Raw genomic sequence first — 21,238 nt, forward strand, 5'->3', positions numbered from 1 at the left:
CCTAGAGCCCAGATTATAGTCCATAAACATGTTCCACAAAAAGAAACCATTTGAGCTGTTTCTTTAACCACTTTATTAAGACTGACATCATAGTCAAAATCAAGGCTTTTAAAAGAAATATCTGATTTCATTTCTGAATATAAAGTAATATGAAGTAAACACATGAAGTATTATTGTCAAAAAAAGTTGACACTGAATCTAATTAAATTTAGATCCAAACTCCAGTTTACAAGAAAATACTGAAAAAGAGAAGGAAGTTAGCCAATGTTCACTGCAGCATATATACAACTGCCAAGATACGTAAACAACCTGTGTCCATGGACAAATGAATGGATAAAGAAAATGTGGTATATGCATACAATGGAATATTATTCAGCCATTAAAAATAGTGAAATCTTGGCATTTGCAACAACATGGATGGAACTTAAAGGCATATGCTAACTAAAATAATTCAAACAGAGAAAGACAAACACCATATAATCTCACCTACACATGGAATCTAAAAACAAATAAACAACAACAAAGCCAAGTTCATAGTTACAAAGAATAGACTAGTAGTTGCCAGAGGTCAGCGGTGGGAGGTAAGCGAAATAGGCAAAGGGAGCTAAAAGGTACAAACTTCTAGTTATAAAATAAGTAAGTCATGGAGATGCAATGTACAACTTGGTGACTATAGTTAATGATACTGTATTGTCCCAGGTGGCGCTAGTGGTAAAGAATCTGCCTGCCAATGCAGAAGACATAAGAGATGCGGGTTCAATCCCCAGGTCAGGAAGATCCCAAGGAAGAGGGCATGGCAACGGTCACTCCAGTATTCTTGCCTGGAGAATTCCATGGACAGAGGAGCCTGGAGGGCTACAGTCCATAGGAGTGCAAAAAGTCAGACACAACTGAGCACGCCCACAAAGGAAGGGAAAGGCCATGTACATATCTGAATTTTTTGTTCTTTAGTGTACAGGTAAGTTGAAAATATTAATACATCTGTTTGCAGTCACCAGAAATAGTAGGACAAAGTTTTTTCAGACATAGGTAAGACTGAATCCTTCGTCAGTCTGATAAATATGAAATACTACTATGAAGAAAATACAAAATCTAAGTACTTTTATATTATCAGCACCAGTTATAAAAATGGAGCTCACTCACCCAGGGCCTGGGAGAATGAATGAGCCAATAATCTCTTTTGATAAGTCAGAGAAAGAGGTTTGGGCAGCTGAAATAAAAAGTGATAAGCCAGTAAATCAGTGAAACTGTATGATGAGATAAGGCAAAATGAAGTAGAAAAGAATGCCACAAGGATAAAACCAAATGAAATATGTTGAAAGAATACAACATAGCTGATATGACGTCCACCTCCAATAATCTATAAGAATATACATTTAGCAAATGCAATGCAAATGACAAAGATGGTAAATTAAAATGGTAAAATACATTTTAAACAACGAAGCCAAATAAAGCTAATATACTACTGTGGTCTTTCTCTGAGAAAAGCAGAAACCACATGGGATAACCTCACAGTAAAATTTGAGGAACTCAATCTGTAGGAAGTGGGTAAAAATAAAAGAACCAAAAGCTAATAAACTCAAAACTCAAAGGTAATATTCTTATCTACCAAAAATCTTATTGAAAAAGAATCAATGTTTAGGAAGTCGCCTTTTAGGCTTCCCTGGTGGCTCAGATGGTAAAGCATCTGCCTGGAATGCGGGAGACCCGGGTTCAATCCCTGGGTTGAGAAGATCCCCTGGAGAAGGAAATGATAACCCACTCCAGTACTCTTGTCTGGAAAATTCCATGGACGGAGGAGCCTGGTAGGCTACAGTCCATGGGGTTGGTTGCAAAGAGTCAGAAACGACTGAGTGACTTCACTTTTTCACTTCTTTCTTGTGGGCAAAAGGGAAGAGAAATAAATTGGCTCAAAGAAGCACTGCTTTTAAACCACAGCACAGCTGGAGGTTGTTACTTTCTCCCTTAAGGAGCTACGTGTCATCCCTTAGCAACAACTGCCTCCTCAGGCTGTCTCAACTCTTCAACTGTTTATATGTATTTCCATTGCGCTTCCTACAAGTTCACGTTGATTCCAATCAGACAGTTCTGAATTTTGGCTCAAGTTTGACTTTGTTCTTAATGGTTATTCAGGAGGCTACTTATGTTCCTCCACAGGTCAGTTCTGTTGCCTTCTACTCCAGGTGAGAATGCAAGCTGACGTGACAAAGCCAGGATTTCAGGAGTCAGTGGTACAAGAGAAACCAAGCAGATAGCAAAGAGAGCAGAGACCTGCTAGTCAAAGTCACAACTTAAGAAAGCTCAGAGGTAGGAGTATAGGTAAAGGATGCTGTGTAAGTGATGTGGAAACAGGAGTAAGGAAGGAAAAGAAATGAGATCGTGAAGAATGAGTTAACAGAGAAGGCAATGGCACCCCACTCCAGTACTCTCGCCTGGAAAATCCCATGGACGGAGGAGCCTGGTAGACTGCAGTCCATGGGGTCGTGAAGAGTAGGACACAACTGAGCGACTTCCCTTTCACTTTTCACTTTCGTACATTGGAGAAGGAAATGGCAACCCACTCCAGTGTTCTTGCCTAGAGAATCTCAGGGACGGGGGAGCCTGGTGGGCTGCCGTCTATGGGGTTGCACAGAGTCGGACATGACTGAAGCGACTCAGCAGCAGCAGCAGCAGCAGCAGCAGCATGAGTTAATGAGGATTCTGATCTCAGGGATGAGGAGAAGCCCTAAAATAAGAAGTGATCAAAACCATAAGAAGAGGTAGTGGCTTGGGAATAAAATGTCCTTTTGGCAGTTACTTTACTCTTTACCTCATGCCCTCTATTAATAGTTGCCCCTAAGCCTCTATGGGTTATAGGAACTTATTTGCATGGAACTCCCAGGATCTCCAGTTCCAGACTAGGGCAAAAATAGCATTTCTAAGATCTACAGATTAGGGAGTAGACAGTCTAGTTTATATCTCCATACTAAACTTTTAGACAGTAACTAAAACAGCTCTTGGGAAGACCACTAAACACCCTAAGCTTCTTGGTAAACCTGGCATCTAACCCTGTGAAAGAACACAGTTCTCTTCTCATTATCCTAGAGAAATCCTCCATTTCTTCCCTAAATAAGAAACTGTACTCAAGAAAGCCACACACCCAACATGATAGTATTAGAGATCTCCCTTCTGATCAGAAGCACCAAAATCTACTTGTATGAAAGCACAGAAAGACAAAAGAAGGCCAAAAAGTAAAAGGAAATGTCTATATACACTAAACTTCTGGAAGCCCTGGCCAGGGAAATAAGACAATAGAAAGAAATGAAAGGCATTAAGATTAAAAAGGAAGATGTAATACTGTTTTTATTTGCAAGCAACATGCTGTATATAGACAATCTTAAAGAATCTATAATTTAAGAAAGTTAAGGGGTAAAAGGCTAATACATAAAATCCAGCTGTGTGGCTATATACAAGTAATAAACAATTAGAAAATAGAATGAAAAGTACTAGTTACAATATTATCAAACTGATGAAATAGGAATAAAATTACTGAAAGATGCTCAAAATATCTATACTGAAAATAATTTAAAAAAACACTACTGAGAGAAATTACAGGCAATCTAAATGAGTAGATGTCCAAGGATTCAATATTAAGATGTCAATTCTCCCCCAAAATGACCAAAAGATTCAGTGCAATGCCAATCAAAATCCCAGAAAGCGTTTTTCTGGCTAAAAACTGGCAAACTAATTCTAAAATTTATGTGGAAATGCAAAGGACTTAGAATAATCAAGGCAATCTTAAGGAAAAGGAACAAAGTTGGCAGATTTATAGTACCTGATTTCAATACCAACTTTATAAAGTTAAGATAATCAAGACTTTATTAAATGTAGTACAGAAGGAGACAAGACAAACAGACCAATGGAACAAAGAAGAGAGAAGAGAAATAGCACACACATCATCAGTCAGCTGATTTTCAACTAAGGCACCAGAGCAACTCAATGAGGAGAGCAAAGTCTTTTTAACAAATGATGCAAGAACAACTGAATATTCATACAGAAAAAAGTAAACCTTTATTCCTATAACACTTTTAGATGTAAACACAAAAGAATATCTTTTTATGCTTAGGGTAAGCAAAGATTTCTTAGGATACAAAAAACACCAACCACAGGGGACTCTGCTGGCAGTTCAGTGGCTAAGACTCCATGCTTCCACTGCAGGGGGCACAGGTTCAACTCCTGGTTGGGGAACTAAGATCCAGCATGCCTCGTGGTATGGCAAAAAAAAAAAAAAAAGTACTAACCATAAAAGAAAAAATCGGTAATTTGGATTTCATCAACATTTAAGACTTTTGGCCATCAAAGTCACCATTAAGAATATAAAAAGGCAAGCCAGAGACTGGCAGAAAATATTCACAACACATATCTGACAAAAGGCTTGTATCTATAATATACAAAGAATTTCTATAATCTATAATAAAAACTGAAAAAAAAAGGCAAATGTCTTGAATAGACATTCCATGAAGATAAACAAATGGTCAATAATCACATGAAAATGTGATCAGCATCATTATTATCAGGGACATGCAAATTAAAACCGCAATGAGATAGTGTTACGTAATACCCACTAGAATGGTTAAAATTAAAAAGATTGACAGTACCAAGTGTTGATGAAGATGTGAAGCAAATGCAATTCTTATACACTGCTGACAGAAGTATAAAATGTACAACCACTTAGAAAACTATCTGGCATTTCTCAATACAGTATATTCTACAAACTGTAATGTAATTTTTTTCAAACTGTAATATTTTTACAAAAAGATGTGCAGAACAATGTTCATAACAGCTTTATTCATAATATCTAAAATTTTGAAACAATGCAAATGACCATCAACAGAAAAATGGGTAAATAGTGGTATTCTTATTCAATGGAATACTACTCAGCAATAAATAAGAACAAACTAGTTATACTAGTAATAATATGAATTTGAAAAATACTATGTTGAACAAAAGAAACCAAAATAAAATTATATGATTTCATTTATATATAGTTCATGAACAAGCAAAATTAACATATGGTGACAGAAATCAGAATAGCAGTTGACTTTAAAGGTGGGGGATTAACTAAAGTGAAGCACAAAGGAACTGTGAGAGGTGATGGAAATGTTCTAGATTTGGATAATGATAACCTAGTGGCTCAGATGGTAAAGAATCTACCTGCAATGTGGGAGACCTGGGTTTGATCCCTGGATTGGGAAGATCCCCTGGAGGAGTGCATGGCAACCCACTCCAGTATTCTTGCCTGGAGAATCCCCATGGACAGAGGATCCTGGCAGACTACAGTCCCATGGGGTCACAAAGAGTTGAACACGTTGAGCAACCGAGCCACAGCACAATCTGAGTGTATATAACTGTCAAAACTCATCAAACTATATACTCAATATCTATTTTACTGTATATAAACATAAAATACATTTATACACAGTAAATGGGCACTGGGTATACACATACCCTGGTGGCTCAGTGGTAAAAGAATCTGCCTGCCAATGCAGGAGACTCAAGAGATGAGGGTTTGATTCCTGGGTGGGGAAGATGCCCTGGAGTAGGAAATGGCAACCCTCTCCTGCATTCTTGCCTGGACAAGAATAAAAAACTGGCTACAATCTACAGGGTTGCAAAGAGTTGGACTCAACTGAGCATGCATGCAAAGGAAGGGAAAGGCCATGTAAATATCTGCATTAATTTTTTGCTCTTTGGTGCACAGATAGGCAGAAAGTATTAATATATCTGTTTTCAATCACCAGAAATAGTAGGAGAAATTTTGCTCCCCAACTCAAACAAGATGGCAACATTATCAGAATGAATTTTTTCCAAAGGACATCAATTTTAGAAGAGTCAACAGTGGATCTTTCTCAGTTTATGTGCCACAAACCATGGGGGAGACTGCATCCTCATATCTGTAGGCTCACAATATAATTTTTTTTAAATTTTTATTTACTTGCTATATCATTTTTAAAATAATTTTATTTATTATTTATTTATTTTTGGCTGTGCTGGGTCTTCATTGCTACACGGTCTACTCTCTAGTTGAGGTACTCAGGCTTCTCATCGTGGTGACTTCTCTTGCTGTGGAGCATGGGCTCTAGTGCGTGGGGGCTTCAGCAGCTATGATACGTGGGCTCAGTAGTTGCGGTTCCCAGACTCTCGAGCACAGGCTCAACGATGTGGCGCCTGGGCTTAGTTACCCTGAGGCATGTGGAATCTTCCCAGATCAGAGATCAAACCTGTATTTCCTGCATTGGAAGGCAGATTCTTTACCACTGAGCCACCAGGGAAGCCCATTCATGTTAGTTGCTTAATTAAAGGAGACTAAACTTCCAAATACTATCATGTGAAGGAGCCGAAATTTTTTTAAGTTTCTTCCTATTTCTTTCCACTCAATCTCTCATCTGCAGAGTCAGTTGGTGGTCTGATTTCTATTACTATACATGAAAATGAAAGTGAAAGTTGCTCAGTCATGTCCAACTCTTTTGACACCCCATGGACTATACAGTCCGTGGAATCTCCAGGCCAGAATACTGGAGTGGGTATCCTTTCCCTTCTCCAGGGGATCTTCCCAACCCAAGGATCGAACCCAGGTCTCCCACATTGCAGGCAGATTCTTTACCAGCTGAGCCACCAGGGAAGCCCCTACTATACATAAGTTTTGCTTATTCATGAACTTTATATAAATGGAATCTTCTGAAGTACATTAGAAATGTATCTTTTTTATAAAGATGTAGTATGACTGAAAAATACTGGAAACTAGTGACTGTGACAACTGAGTGTCTAAATCTTTACTAGTAACCAAACTAAACAGCAGCTGAAACATGGGCAACAAAATATGGGGTACTAGAATATATTTTTTAAAACACATTGTAAACTGCAATGCATTGGGAAAACAAGATGATATTTATTTTCAACAAATAAACAAAAAAAATCAATAAATAGTTTTTCACCTTAAGTTTCTGATATATGTGGCGCAGAGAATCTGCAGTTCCCATGTCAGCTTCATCAGGAATACACACGATATCTAGCTTCATTTTCATCTTGTTGAAGTCTGCACACAAAGCCTTTTGGACATCCTTGGTTGTAATGACAATGACTTCTATAGCATGAAAAAAAAGGAAGGAATAGTGCAAAAACTCTCATTCATTTAGACCGTGGTTACACTACTTCAATTAGATTTGGTCTGTTTCTAGATTTAGTAATGACAGCTAATATTATTGAGATTTTGCAACATACTTTACATGCATCTTCTCAATTAATTCTTACAGAAAATTATTTAAAAATTGTAAAATTCCTCCATTTTACAAATGAGGAAACTTGGACTAAAAGATATGAAGTGACTTTGTTCAGGGTACATAAAACCAGTAAGCAAGAGATCTAAGATAAAACATGTTAATATATTAAACACTACTTCTTCCTGACATAAAGAATGCAAAAGAGCACTTATTAAACCATATACCAATGAGATTCTATTCTATTCTAGTTTTAATTTTTGGTCACACCATGCTGCATGTGGGATCTTAGTTCTCCTGACCAGGGATTGAACCTGTGTCCCCTGCATTGGAGGCATGGAGTCTTAACTACTGGACCACCAGGGAAATCCTGGGATCACATTTTAAAACTTCACTCACTACAAAGAGAGAGCTATCACCACTTCCCATCAGATGGCTATTAGTGTTTCACTGATGATCATAATGAATCCAGTAACAGACAATTTCCATGTAATAGATGCCTTCACCTTATCCATATAGGCATCAATTAACAAAAACTTGGGGTTCTGTCATAGATCTTTGGCAGGGTAATGTAATCCACTGCAATATAACATGTGTTGCAGATATTTGAAGATTAGATTTTAGCATCTCTAAAGTGTAACAATTTCTATATGTGTTTCATGATAGTGCTCAATTACCTCTCCCTTTCACTATAATCATTCTTTTTTTCACTTTCTTTTCTTTCTTCCTTCCTTCTTTCTTCCTTTTCCCACTTAGCTTTCTTTCAGTCATTAACTCACTCATTCAACCAACAAATACAATTATATTTAATATGTAAATTCAGGCACTGAGAATTCAGAAATGAACTAAACATGGCTCCTATTCTTAAGAAACGTAACATGAAATTTTAGACATGAAAATGGTTAAGGAAGGCTTCATGGAAGGGATGGCTTTTGAGGCAGGCCATGATGAACTCAAGTCCAATTTAGTATATACCGTATATAAAATGCTGATGTTACAGAGATGAATTAGACACAGTACCTGCTCTCAGGAAGATCAGTCTAACATGCCACTAACTACAGCATAAAGCAGACCTTAAAAGGTACTGAGAGAGAAAAACGAAGTGTGATGAAAACATAGAGGACAGGGTGACTGACACTGTTTGGGATTTCAAGAAGGTGACATTTCCATACGGTGGAGAGATTTTAGGTCGAATGAAGGGAGCTAACTATAAACATGGGACAGTCTCATAATTGGACCAGTCAGTTCTGTTCAGGCACTCAGTCATGTCTGACTCTTTTTGACTCTACGGACTGCAGCACACCAAGCTTCCCTGTCCATCACCATCTCATGGAGCTGGCTCAAACTCATGTCCATCGAGTCAGTGATGCCATCCAGCCATCTCATCCTCTGTCGTCCCCTTCTCCTCCTGTCTTCAACCTTTCCCAGAATCAGGGTCTTTTCCACTGAGTCAGTTCTTCACATCAAGTGGCCAAAGTATTGGAGCTTCAGCTTCAGTATCAGTCCTTTCAATGAATATTCAGGACTGATTTCCTTTAGGATTGACTGGTTGGATCTCCTTGCAGTCCAAGGGACTCTCAAGAGTCTTCTCCAACACCACACTTCAAAAGCATCAATTCTTCCCCACTCAGCCTTCTTTACGGTCCAACTCTCACATCCATACATGACTACTGGGAAAACCATACCTTTGACCAGACGGACCTTTGTCAGCAAAGTAATGTCTCTGCTTTTTAACATGCTGTCTAGGTTTGTCACAGCTTTTCTTCCAAGGAGCAAGCGTCTTTGAATTTCATGGCTGCAGTCACCATCTGCAGTGATTTTGGAGCCCAAGAAAATAAAGCCTGTCACTGTTTCCACTGTTTCCCCATCTACTTGCCACAAAGTGACCAGATGCCATGATCTTCATTTTTGAATGTTGAGTTTTTCACTCTCCTCTTTCGCTTTCATCAAGAGGCTCTTTAGTTCCTCTTCACTTTCTGCCATAAGGGTGGTGTCATCTGCATATCTGAGGTTATTGTTACTTCTCCTGGCAATCTTGATTCCAGCTTGTGCTTCATCCAGTCCCACATTTCACATCATGTACTCTGCATAGAAGTTAAATAAGCTGGACGACAATATACAGCCTTGACATACTCCTTTCCCAATTTTGAATCAGTCCATTGTTCCATGTCCAGTTCTAACTGTTGCTTCTTGACCTGAATACAGATTTCTTGGGAGGCAGGTAAGGTGGTCTGATATTCCCGTCTCTTTAAGAATTTTCCAGTTTGTCGTGATCCATACTGTCAAAGGCTTTAGCATAGTCAATGAAGCAGCAGTAGATGTTTTTCTGGAAATCTCTTGCTTTTTCGATGATCCAACGGATGTTGGCAATTTGATCTCTGGTTCCTCTGCCTTTTCTAAATCCAGCTGGAACATCTGGAAGTTCACGGTTCATGTACTGTTGAAGCCTATCTTGGAGAATATTGAGCATTACCTTGCTAGCATGTGAAGTGAGTGCAATTGTGCAGAAGTTTGAGCATTCTTTGGCACTGCCTTTCTTTGGGATTGGAATGAAAACTGACCTTTTCCAGGCCTGTGGCCACTGCTGAGTTTTCCAAATTTTATGGCATATTGAGTGCAGCACTTTCACAGCATCATCTTTCAGGATTTGAAATAGCTCATCTGGAATTCCATCACCTCCACTAGCTTTGTTTGTAGTGATGCTTCCTAAGGCCCACTTGACTTCACATTCCAGGATGTCTGGCTCTAGGTGAGTGATCACACCATTGTGGTTATCTGGGTCATGAAGATCTTTTTTGTACAGTTCTTCTGTGTATTCTTGCCACCTCTTCTTAATATCTTCTGCTTCTGTTAGGTCCCTACCATTTCTGTACTTAATTGTGCCCATCTTTGCATGAAATGTTCCCTTGGTATCTCTTCATTTTCTTGAAGACATCTCTAGTCTTTCCCATTCTATTTTTTCCTCTATTTATTTGCATTGATCACTTAGGAAGGCTTTATCTCTCCTTGCTATTCATTATGGAGAGACTAATGCTAAGCAGGGCTATGAACTTCCTAAAATAATGAACTATATGAACAGAATGAACAAAGAGTTTATAGATCAACTCCAGAATATCATGTTTAGGAGTCATTCTCCAAATTCTGAGTTAGCCTCATTCAGAAGGAATTTTCTATATAACAGGCATTTAATATACCACAAAAGACTATCCCCAAATATAACTAAAGATATATAGCAAGAGGAAAAAAAAAAAGTGATAAATGACAAAGCCATAAGAACTTATTAAAGGAAAGTAGTATATTTAAAAGTGTATTAAGATGTGTCATTCACCTGTGATACTGAGTTCTAAAAAGAAAATCTTTTCTAAAACACATTTCAATGTCAATATCATACAGACCACTGCAAAGAAGTGTTCATGGGTCTGTCTCAAGAAAGTATGAGTGGAATAAACACTGGATCATAAGCCTAGGGCCCAGGATCTGGCACCACCTCCATCTGGTATTCTAATCTGCTATATCTAACCAAAGGACACCCCAAACTCATTGTGGCCAAAGCCAAACTCACTGTCTTCGTTCAAACCTGTTCATTGTCTTACATTTCCTCTCCTATTACTGACATCACCATCCACTTAGCTACTTACCGAAGCAGAAAGTAGAGGGAACTCATCCCTTTCTTTCTATTACCCCTCCGCATGAATCAACAACTTTCCCAAATGGGCCTTCTTCACCATCCTTAGCACTAATGCCTTAGTTCAGGCCCTCTTTGTTGTTAGCATGGACTTTTGTATCAATCTCTTAACTCATCTCCTTGCTTATAGTCTTGACCCCCTCACACTAATTCTTCATACAGCTCCCAAAGCAATTTTTTAAAAAATCTGTATTTCAAATTTATTACCATGAAGTTGTTCACATTTGCTTATTATCTTTTTTGTTTGTTTGCTTGTTTTGACTGCGCTGCATGGCTATAGTATCTCAATTCCCCACCAGGGACTGAACCTGGGCCACGGCAGTGAAAGTGCAGAATCATAACCACTAGACCACCAAGGAACTCTCTTGCTTATTAACTTTTAATGTCTGTAGGATTTGTGGTGATGTTTCATCTTTCATTCCTGTTATTAGTAATTTGTGTCTTCTCCCCTTTTTTTGATCAGTCTAACTAAAGATTTAACAATTCTATTGATATTTTTTTTAAAGAGTCACCTCTTGGTTTTACTGATTTTCTCTAATGCTTTTGGCTTCTATTTCACTTACTTCTACTCTTATCATTTTTATCTCCTTTCTACTTGAGTTTCATTTGCTTCTCTTTTTCCAGTTTGTCAAAGTAGAAACTTAGATGATAATTTGAGACATTTCTTTTCTAACAGAGAACTTAATGTTATAAAATTTTCTCTAAACATTGCTTTAGCTACATCCCTCAAGTTTTAAAACACTGAATTTTCATTTTCAGTAAGTTAAAAACATTTTCTAATTCCCCTTGTGGCCAGATGGCCAAAAAGCACAAGAAAAGATGCTCAACATCACTAATTATTAGAGAAATGCAAACGAAAACTACAATGAGCTATCACCTGGCACTGGTCAGAATGACCATCACCCAAAAAAAATCTAAAAACAATAAATGCTAGAGAGGGTGTGGAGGAAAGGGAACCCTCCTACATGGTTGGTGGGAATGCAAATTGGTACAGCCACCATGGAGAACAGTATGGAGGTTTCTTAAAAAAACCCAAAATTGAAACTACCATATGACCCAGTAATCCCACTCCTAGGCATATACCCAGAGAAAACCACAATTCAAAAAGATACCTAAAAAAAAAAGATACATGCACCCCGATGTTCAGTGCAGCACTATTTACAATAGCCAGGACATGGAAGCAACCCAAATGCCCATCAACAGAGGAATGGATAAAGAAGATGTCATATATATACTTGGTGGAATACTACTCACTCATAAAAAAGAACAAAATAATGCCATCTGTATCAACACTGATGGACCTAGAGACTGTCATACTGAGTCATGTAAGTCAGACACAGACAGATAAACATCATATGATATTGCTTATATGTGGAATCTAAAAAAAAGGAGTACAAATGAAGTCTGTATAGAAGCAGAGCCACAGATGTAGAAAACAAACCAGGGGGCAAAGAGGGAGAAGGAATAAATTGGGAGTTTGGGATTGACGTAGAAATACTACTATATAAAATAGGTAACTAATAAGAACCTACTGTATAGCACAGGGAACTCTACTCAATACTCTGTAAAGGCCTATATGGGAAAAGAGTCTACAGAAAGAGTGGATATATGTGTATGTATAACTGATTCACTTTGCTGTACACCTGAAACTAATACAATACTGTAAATCAACTATACTCTAATAAAATTGTTTTTTAAATTTCCTTTGTGGTTTCCTCTTTGGGTTATGTACAAATATGTGGTTTGATTTCCAAACACTTAGGGATTCTCTTGATAGCTGTATGTTATTGATTTCTAATGTAACTCTACTGTGGTTAGAGAATATATTTTGTATTATTTTAATCTTCAAAGAATTATTGAGACCTGTTTTATTTAAAAAAATACAGTCTATCTTAGTAAAAGTTCTTAGCATTTGAAAAGAATTGTGCATTCTGCTTTACTAGGTGGCATGTTCTACAAATGTCAATTAGGTAAAATTGTAAAAAATCCTAAGGAATCCACAAAAGGCTGCCAGAATTAATAATAAGTGTATTTAGCAAAGTTGTAGGATACAGGGCAGCATAAAAAAGCTATGTTTTTATGTACTAGCAATGAATTTTCTGGAAATTGAAATAATTACCATTTATGATAACACCCTCTTCCAACAGCACAAAAGAAGACTCTACACATGGACAACACCAGATGGTCGACACCAAAATAAGATTGATTATATTCTTTGTGGCCAAAGATGGAGAAGCTCTATACAGTCAGCAAAAACAAGACCAGGAGCTGACTGTGGCTCAGATCATGAAGTCCTTATTGCCAAATTCAGACTTAAATTGAAGAAAGTGAAGAAAACCACTAGACCATTCAGGTATGACCTAAATCAAATCCCTTATGACTATACAGTGGAAATGAGAAATAGATTTAAGGGACTAGATCTGATAGACAAAATGCCTGATGAACTATGGATGGAGGTTTGTAACATTGTACAGGAGACAGGAATCAAGACCATCTCCAAGAAAAAGAAATGCAAAAAAGCAAAATGGCTGCCCGAGGAGGCCTTACAAATAGCTGTGAAAAGAAGGGAAGCGAAAAGCAAAGGAGAAAAGGAAAGATACACCCATTTGAATGCAGAGTTCCAAAGAATAGCAAGGAGAGATAAGAAAGCCTTCCTCAGTGATCAGTGCAAAGAAAATAGAGGAAAACAATAGAATGGGAAAGACTAGAGATCTCTTCAAGAAAATTAGAGATAGCAAGGGAACATTTCATGCAAAGATGGGAACAATAAAGGACAGAAATGGTAGGGACCTAACAGAAACAGAAGATATTAAGAAGAGGTGGCAAGAATGCACAGAAGAACTATACAAAAAAGATCTTCATGACCCAGATAATCACCATGGTGTAGTCACTCACCTAGAGCCAGACATCCTGGAATGTGAAGTCAAGTGGGCCTTAGGAAGCATCACTAAGAACAAAGCTAGTGGAGGTGCTGGAATACCAGTTGAGTTATTTCAAATCCGGGAAGATGACACTGTGAAAGTGCTGCACTCAATATGCCATAAAATTTGGAAAACTCAGCAGTGGCCACAGGACTGGAAAAGGTCAGTTTTCGTTCCAATCCCAAAGAAAGGCAATGCCAAAGAACGCTCAAACTACCACACAACTGCACTCATGTCACACGCTAGTAAAGTAATGCTGAAAATTCTCCAAGCCAGGCTTCAGCAATACATGAACCACGCAGAGTACATCATGAGAAAAGCTGGGCTGGAGGAAGCACAAACTGGAATCAAGATTGCCCGGAGAGCTATCAATAACCTCAGATATGCAGATGACACCACCTTTATGGCAGAAAGTGAAGAAGAACTAAAGAGCTTCTTGATGAAAGTGAAAGAGAAGAGTGAAAAAGTTGGCTTAATGTTCAGCATTCAGAAAACTAAGATCATGGCATCTGGTCCCATCACTTCATGGCAAATAGATGGAGAAACAGTGGCTGACTTTATTTTTCTGGGCTCCAAAATCACTGCGGATGGTGATTGCAGCCATGAAATTAAAAGATGCTTGCTCCTTGGAAGGAAAGTTATGACCAACCTAGACAACATATTAAAAAGCAGAGACATTACTTTGCCAACAAAGGTCCGTCTAGTCAAGGCTATGGTTTTTCCAGTGATCATGTATGGATGTGAGAGTTGGACTATAATGAAAGGTGAGTGCTGAAGAATTGATGCTTTTGAACTGTGGTGTTGGAGAAGACTCTTGAGAGTCCCTTGGACTGCAAGGAGATCCAACCAGTCCATCCTAAAGGACATCAGTCCTGGGTGTTCATTGGAAGAACTGATGTTGAAGCTGAAACTCCTATACTTTGGTCACCTGATGCGAAGAGCTGACTCATTTGAAAAGATCTTGATGCTGGGAAAGACTGAGGGCAGGAGGAGAAGGGGACGACAGAGGATGAGATGGCTGGATGGCATAACCGACTCAATGGACACGGGTTTGGGTGAACTCCGGGAGTTGGTGATGGACAGGGAGGCCTGGCGTGCTGCGGTCCATGGGGTGACAAAGAGTCGGACACAACTGAGCGACTGAACTGAACTGAACAAATAAATACAATAAAATATGTGTAAGTCCTATACACTGAAAACTATAGAGTAGTTGTGTAAGTTAAGAGAAATTACAAAAGGCCTAACTAAAAGGAGAGTTATATCATGCTCCTCAATCAGAAGGCTCAATACTGTTAAGATGTGAGTTCTCTTTCTACTGATATATGGATTCAATTCAGTCTTAATCAAAATTCTAGCAAGTTTTTTTGTAGAAATTGATAAGCTGATTCTGAAATTTATATAAAGATACAAAGGACTTAAGAGTAGCGAAAACATGAATTTAACCATTTTAAACTTTAGTTTAATAATCCTTTCAAGACTTCCTTGTGCTTCCACTGTAGAAGGCATGGGTTTGATCCCTGGTTAGGGAACTAGGATCCCACATGCCTTGTGGCACAGCCAAAAAAAAAGGCTCTTCACTGATTTCCCACTGCTTTCAAGAAAAAAAAAAATCTAAATTCCTCAACATGGAATACAAGGCCCTTCACAGTATAATGCCTGTTCATTTCTCTCATTACATTTTTTCCCTCTTACGCTTGATATTGCTGCTGTTGTTTAGTCACTAAGTCATGTCCGACTCTTTGTCAACCCCATGGACTAGAGCCCACCAGGCTCCTCTGTCCATGGGATTTCCCAGGCAAGAATACTGGAGTAGGTTGCCATTTCTTTCTCCAGGGGATCTTCCCAACCAAGGGATCAAACCTGTATCTCCTGCATTGCCAAGCAGATTCTTAACCAGTGAGCCACCAGGGAATACACACTGATGTTACAGCCAAATAAAATGAAAAGTAGTTATAAAAAAAAGAAAAGAAAAGTCGTTGCGAGAATATGTGCTGATCATGACTCTATCTCTGCAAAATTTACTACTTCTGTATGGAATACTTCTGGTCAGAATGTCAATCTATTTTCCAAGAGTCAATTCAAGGGTCAGCTACTCTGTAAAGTCTTCTCTGAATCTCTCAAGTTCAAACAGTATCTTCCTTATATTAATAACAAGCACTTATAATGTGCCTCTGTTATAACATTTATCACATTACACAATGATAATCTGTTTACATATGTATCTCTCCACTAGACTTTAAGGTTCTAGAAATCAGGGCTTGAGTTAACCTTTTCAATTCCGTACTCCAGTGTTTAATATACTACCTGGCACATACAGGTTCTCAGTAAATACTATGAGGCATGTGGTCGTTCTCATATTATGTTCTGATATCCTTCCAGGGTTATCTTGGATCACTGTGGAGACCAGCTCTAAAAGAGAAACACTTAGCACTATCTTCTCAACCTTTTTCACACAGCAATAGAATACTCCAAAGTTTCTAATTTAAAGAGGCCAGTCTCCAGCCAACATTGAGTCCTAGTCTTCTTTCATTCATTTCTCTCACCCTCATAAAGCTGATAAATTACTAGGATAAAGAACCCTAAAAGTTTTGTGAGTATATCTCATTGCCATGACTCACCTTCAAATCCAACACGCTCAAGCAGGTTCAGTGGGTACCAAATTAAAGGTTTGTTGCCGACTGGAAGCAGAGGTTTCGGAATACTGGAAGTCAGGTCTGTCATTCGCGATCCCCCTCCAACTGCCATTACAACTGCTTGAAATTCCATTTTTAAAAACTGTAATCACAGAGAAAACCAAGAGAAAAACGTAATAAAATCAATGTACACACAGTATTAATCTTATTTTTATTTAGGTTATTGATATTCACTTATGACAAACGTCATTTCCAACACCAATAACCAGAATAAGAAAGACTCCTTAGCCACAGTATAAACATCACATTTATCCTATTCTCTTACTGATAAATACTCTCATTTCCAGCCTGGGATTATGGGCTAGAGGGGGGACATGAATAAAACAAAAATCTGGCTCTTGCTCTTGAATTGTTGACAATTAAGAGAAGACATGCAGTAAATTACAATACAACATCATTAATGCCATGACAGGGATATATCTAAGGTACAGTAGGCATATATAGTGACAGTAACACCTAAATCTTCCTAGAAAACATAGGGAAGGTTTTATAGGAAAGTGATGCTTGAGCTGACTCTTAAAGGAGTAAGAGTTTACCAAGTTGGTTTCTGATATGTGAGTTTGTATTCCCTGAAAAAAATTTTAAAACTTCTGACTAGAATTAACAGCACAAAGACAAGCACATTAGATCTCTGAAAAGTATGAAATGACTTAAGATGCTTCTATTAATTCAGCCACCTGCTCCCATTTTTTCATTACCCCCAACTTGAAATATAACACTATAAACTCAAATGTAGGCTTGTATCTTAACCTAGGTTTGCAGAGCCCAATTACAGAAACAAACCAAGTTAATTTCTTTTTTTCAGACTCAAGGTGATAAATGAAACTGTTTGACATTCAAAAAAAAAAATCTCTTTACAGCTGCTACCACATAAGAGAGGCACATTAAAAGCTCACAAATCCTTATTGATTTAAAATAGAAGTACTATTTGACTTACAACAAATGATGTAACCTTTTAAAAACAAAGTGAAATTCAATGCTCTGGAAACAAAAACGTATTTAACACCAAACTGGGAAATAATGTTGCTCCTTTACCATAATTTTGATCAGTCCTGGGCTCCTCACATCAGTATCTAAACTGCAACACACACACACCATACACCCCAGCACAAAGTAAAGGCTCTTACACAACATCCACAACGTAAAGATACAGTACTTTCAATTCCAGCAGGCACTGCCTCAGATTGGTATTTAACTTCAATCTGGCATTATATAAATCTCATAACATCTGATGTTACTATGAAAAGTATTAACACTGGATCCTTAAGAGTTAAAAGACCTGAGTTTGAGTTCTGGTTCTGTCACTTACAGGTGAGGTAACCAGGGGCCTGACATTTAAAACTCAGCATCCTCAGTTTCTAGAAGAGAGCCTGGTGGTTAAGTTCACAGGCCCTTTAACCAGACTGCCTGGATTTTAATTCTAGCTCTACCATGAATTAGCTGTATGATCCAGGGCAAGCTACATACCTTTCCCAAGCCTCCATTTTCTTAATTTTCTAAGGTGAGGATAATTAGTTTCTACTTCACAGAGTTGTTATAAATATTAAATAAGTTAACCCAAGTAAAGCACACAAAACAATGACAAGCATTATACAAGTTTTTGATAATAGACAGGTCATGGAAACTTTCTGTGCCAGCTGAACCATGCTGTTGCATAATTCTGGTCCCTGAATCGCTATTCTTGCTTCCTTAGTTGCCTTTCTCCTGTGTCCAGTATGTAATCACCAATTAAAGACTCAGTTGAAGAATCACCTTGTGTATAAAGACATTCTTATCCCTTCCCACCCTCTCAGAGAAGTAACTCTTTTCTCCTTAAAGGCTTCCATTCTACTATATACAGATCATCTCTACCTTTCAGGATTCACTGCCCATTTTAATTTTCATTATTTCTTGGCAAGTGTGGCATGTAGGATCTTACTCCCCTCTCCCTCAACCCACCCCCTAGGGATGGAGCCCACTGCCCCTGCATTGGAAGTGTGGAGTCTCAACCACTGTACTGCCAGGGAAGTCCATCTGCCTGTTTATTTAAATGTCTATTTCCTTTGAGTTCCTTGACTGTCATCGCTGTATTCCCAGTACCTGACATAATTCCTGTCAGATGCCAGGCATTCAGTCAGTACTTGTGGAATGAGCATCTGTGAACCTCACAACAACCCAGAGTATGCGTCAAGCTCAAACATGTGCAGAAGGGACATTAGAACCCAGATCACTAGGATCTGAGGTTCCTGCTCTCAATGAGACTCTGGGTGATAATCATGAACATAACTGATAACAGGCAGCCTGACAAATGTCTCAATGTCACTGCCACGACTCTGAGCGATGGGAATCAAGGCAATAACTCGCTAGCCACTCAGGCTTTAGAGAGGGTGTTCTTGTCATCTTCAACCTGCCTCCGATACAGCCCTCACTGCCTTCTCCCTTTGTAAATTGATAAAAACCCCGAATCACAACTGATCTCTCAGCCAGACTTTATTGTATTGCTCTTTGTATTTGTATCTTGCACCTAAAACAACCAAAAACAGAATAAAAGAACGAAGGACTTTTAAGTGGAAAGGATCAGGCACTGTGCGCAGGGCGTCCGGTGCTCACTCGCTGTGACTTCCAGCAGATCCTCCCCTCCCTGAAACAATTTCCTCAACTTTTGCACAAGGTGGCTGGCTCGGATGCTCCCCGAGCTTCCTTTTAGTTCGGGCACTTGGCTCCGCGGCCAGGTCCGGGAGGCACTCGAGCTGGCGACTCGGGCTCTGCACCCCTGCCACCCCCTCGGGCCCTCCTCTGCAAGGCTTGAGGAGCCCGCCTCCCTCCGGTGAAGTGAGGCTCGGCGGCCTCCACCGCACGGCTCCCCCCGCCAGCCCGCTCGTGCGCGGCCTGGCAGCGCAGAAGCCGCAGCTTTACCTCAGGTCCCCGCGCGCCGCCACGGTTCCCAGCGCTCCCCGCGCTCCCCACGCTGCCGCCGACTGACAGCCAAAAGGCGCAGGCGCACGATGGCCGGGCAGATCGATGGGACGCGCTGGGCAGGCCCGCAGAGAAGAAAACGAGCACCGAGTAATAGATGACGGCGGAGACGGGCGCCACTGGGAGGAGGGGAGGAGTAGACGAGGCGGGGCCGCCGGAGCCTTTTCATTCATTCACAAATTACCAACGCCCACGGAGCGTCCCTCACGTTGCAGGAGAACTAGTTCCAGTCTCTTCCTTCAGACAATTCTTCTAGGACCTGGTCCCTACTACCACTCTGCGGAAGGACAGTTTATTGGGAGCTGCGGTTTAGGGCTGGCCAGTGGAGAAATCACCAAGGATTGCCAAGGTTTTCTGTGACCAGTGAGGTCTAATGTGGCCACTCAACGTTGGCTTTCTGAACCAGATTATTATGGTATGGAAAACATCCACCTTTAGCCATCAAAAGTTGGTCGGGAGTGTGGGATTCGGGAAGATCTCACGGTAATGGTGGGGAAAATCCCCTGGAGGAGGGCATAGCAACCCACTCCAGTATCCTTGTCTGGAAAACCCCTTGGACAGAGGAGCCTGGCGGTCTACAGTGCATAAGGTTGCCCAGAGTCAGACACTACTGAAGCGACTTAGCAGCACTGTGATGGTGATACTGAACAGTGGCTTGGAGAGAGTGAGTCAAATGAATATCTTGGGTAAGAGCCTTCCAAGAAGACTAGCCAGCAAGTGCAAAGGCCTTGGAGAGAGAAGGCAACTTCAGAGAACAACAAAGAAGCCAACAGAGCTGAAGAAAAGTGAGCTGGGGGAGAGTGGATGACGGCAGAGGAAGCCAGAGAGACAATGGGGGAGAAGGTAGAGAATTCAGATCCTGTGGGTCTTGTAGGCATTGTGAGGATCTTGACTTGTGCAGAGGAGCAGCGATATAACAGGCTTTTAAAGGATCACTGTGGTTGCTGTTTTGATAAAGAATCTCTGCTTCCAGAGACCAGTTAAGAAGCTGCAACATCCGGATGGAGAACCCAAACAGCTGAGTCTAGACTCCAACAATTGGGAGATAACAATAAAATAATTCTTTTTTGTTTGTTTTGTTTTAAGCAGTACATTTTAAAGGAAGATTGTTAAGCTGCATTATCTGGTTTTGGGTGGGGGTTGTGTGGTTTCTGTTTTGTTGGCTGCGCTGCTGGGCTCAAGCGATCTTAGTTCCTCAACCAGGAATTGAACCCAAACCTTGGCAGTGAAAGCACGGAGTCCTAACCACTGGACCACCAGGGAATTCCGTAAACTACATTGAATAACAGGAACAATGGTCGTTCTCTCTTTTGGAAGCTTCCTCTTTTTCTATCCTTCTCTTTTTAATAATATTTCTTTCATTTAAAAAAAAATGTATTTGTTTTATTTTTGGCTGCATTGGATCTGTTGCTGTGCAAGGGCTTTCTCTGGTTGGGTGAGTGGAGCCACTCTTGCTTGTCGTGCACAGGCTTCTCGATGCCGTGGCTTCTCCTGTTGCAGAGCACAGGCTCTGAGGCACGAGGGCTTTAGCAGTTGTGGCACACAGGATTAGCTGCTCAGTGCCACATGGAATCTTTCCCAGCCAGGGATCAAACCCATGTTCCCTGCATTGGCAGGTGGATTCTTAACCACTGGACCACCAGGGAAGTCCTCTATCCATCTGTTAAAACTTTAGTTACCTTAGCTCCCTGCCAGTTAGGAAGCGGAGTCTAACTTCTGCAATAAAAA

The 21,238-nt window shown here is 39.8% G+C and overlaps 1 protein-coding gene across 2 annotated transcripts in view; it reads right to left on the minus strand.

Moving 5' to 3' along the window:
- EIF2B3 (eukaryotic translation initiation factor 2B subunit gamma) overlaps nt 1–19,490 on the minus strand; it is a 113,375-nt gene extending 93,885 nt beyond the window's left edge. The window contains exons 1-3 of one of the 2 annotated variants that reach the window (XM_086385299.1): nt 19,451–19,490; nt 16,481–16,637; nt 6,975–7,123 (exon numbers count right to left, since the gene is read on the minus strand). In XM_086385299.1, the coding sequence (XP_086241425.1) occupies nt 6,975–7,123; nt 16,481–16,628 (297 nt within the window). In that variant the 5' untranslated portion in view covers nt 16,629–16,637; nt 19,451–19,490. The remainder of the gene's footprint in view (nt 1–6,974; nt 7,124–16,480; nt 16,638–19,450) is intronic. The other variant, XM_086385309.1, reaches the window with a different exon arrangement.
- Between the last annotated feature and the right edge of the window lie 1,748 nt (nt 19,491–21,238).

Source organism: Bos grunniens, chromosome 3, assembly GCF_055505025.1.
Source record: "Bos grunniens cultivar Pamir isolate PY7600 chromosome 3, Bosgru_T2T1.0, whole genome shotgun sequence".
Taxonomy (NCBI): Eukaryota; Metazoa; Chordata; class Mammalia; order Artiodactyla; family Bovidae; genus Bos; species Bos grunniens.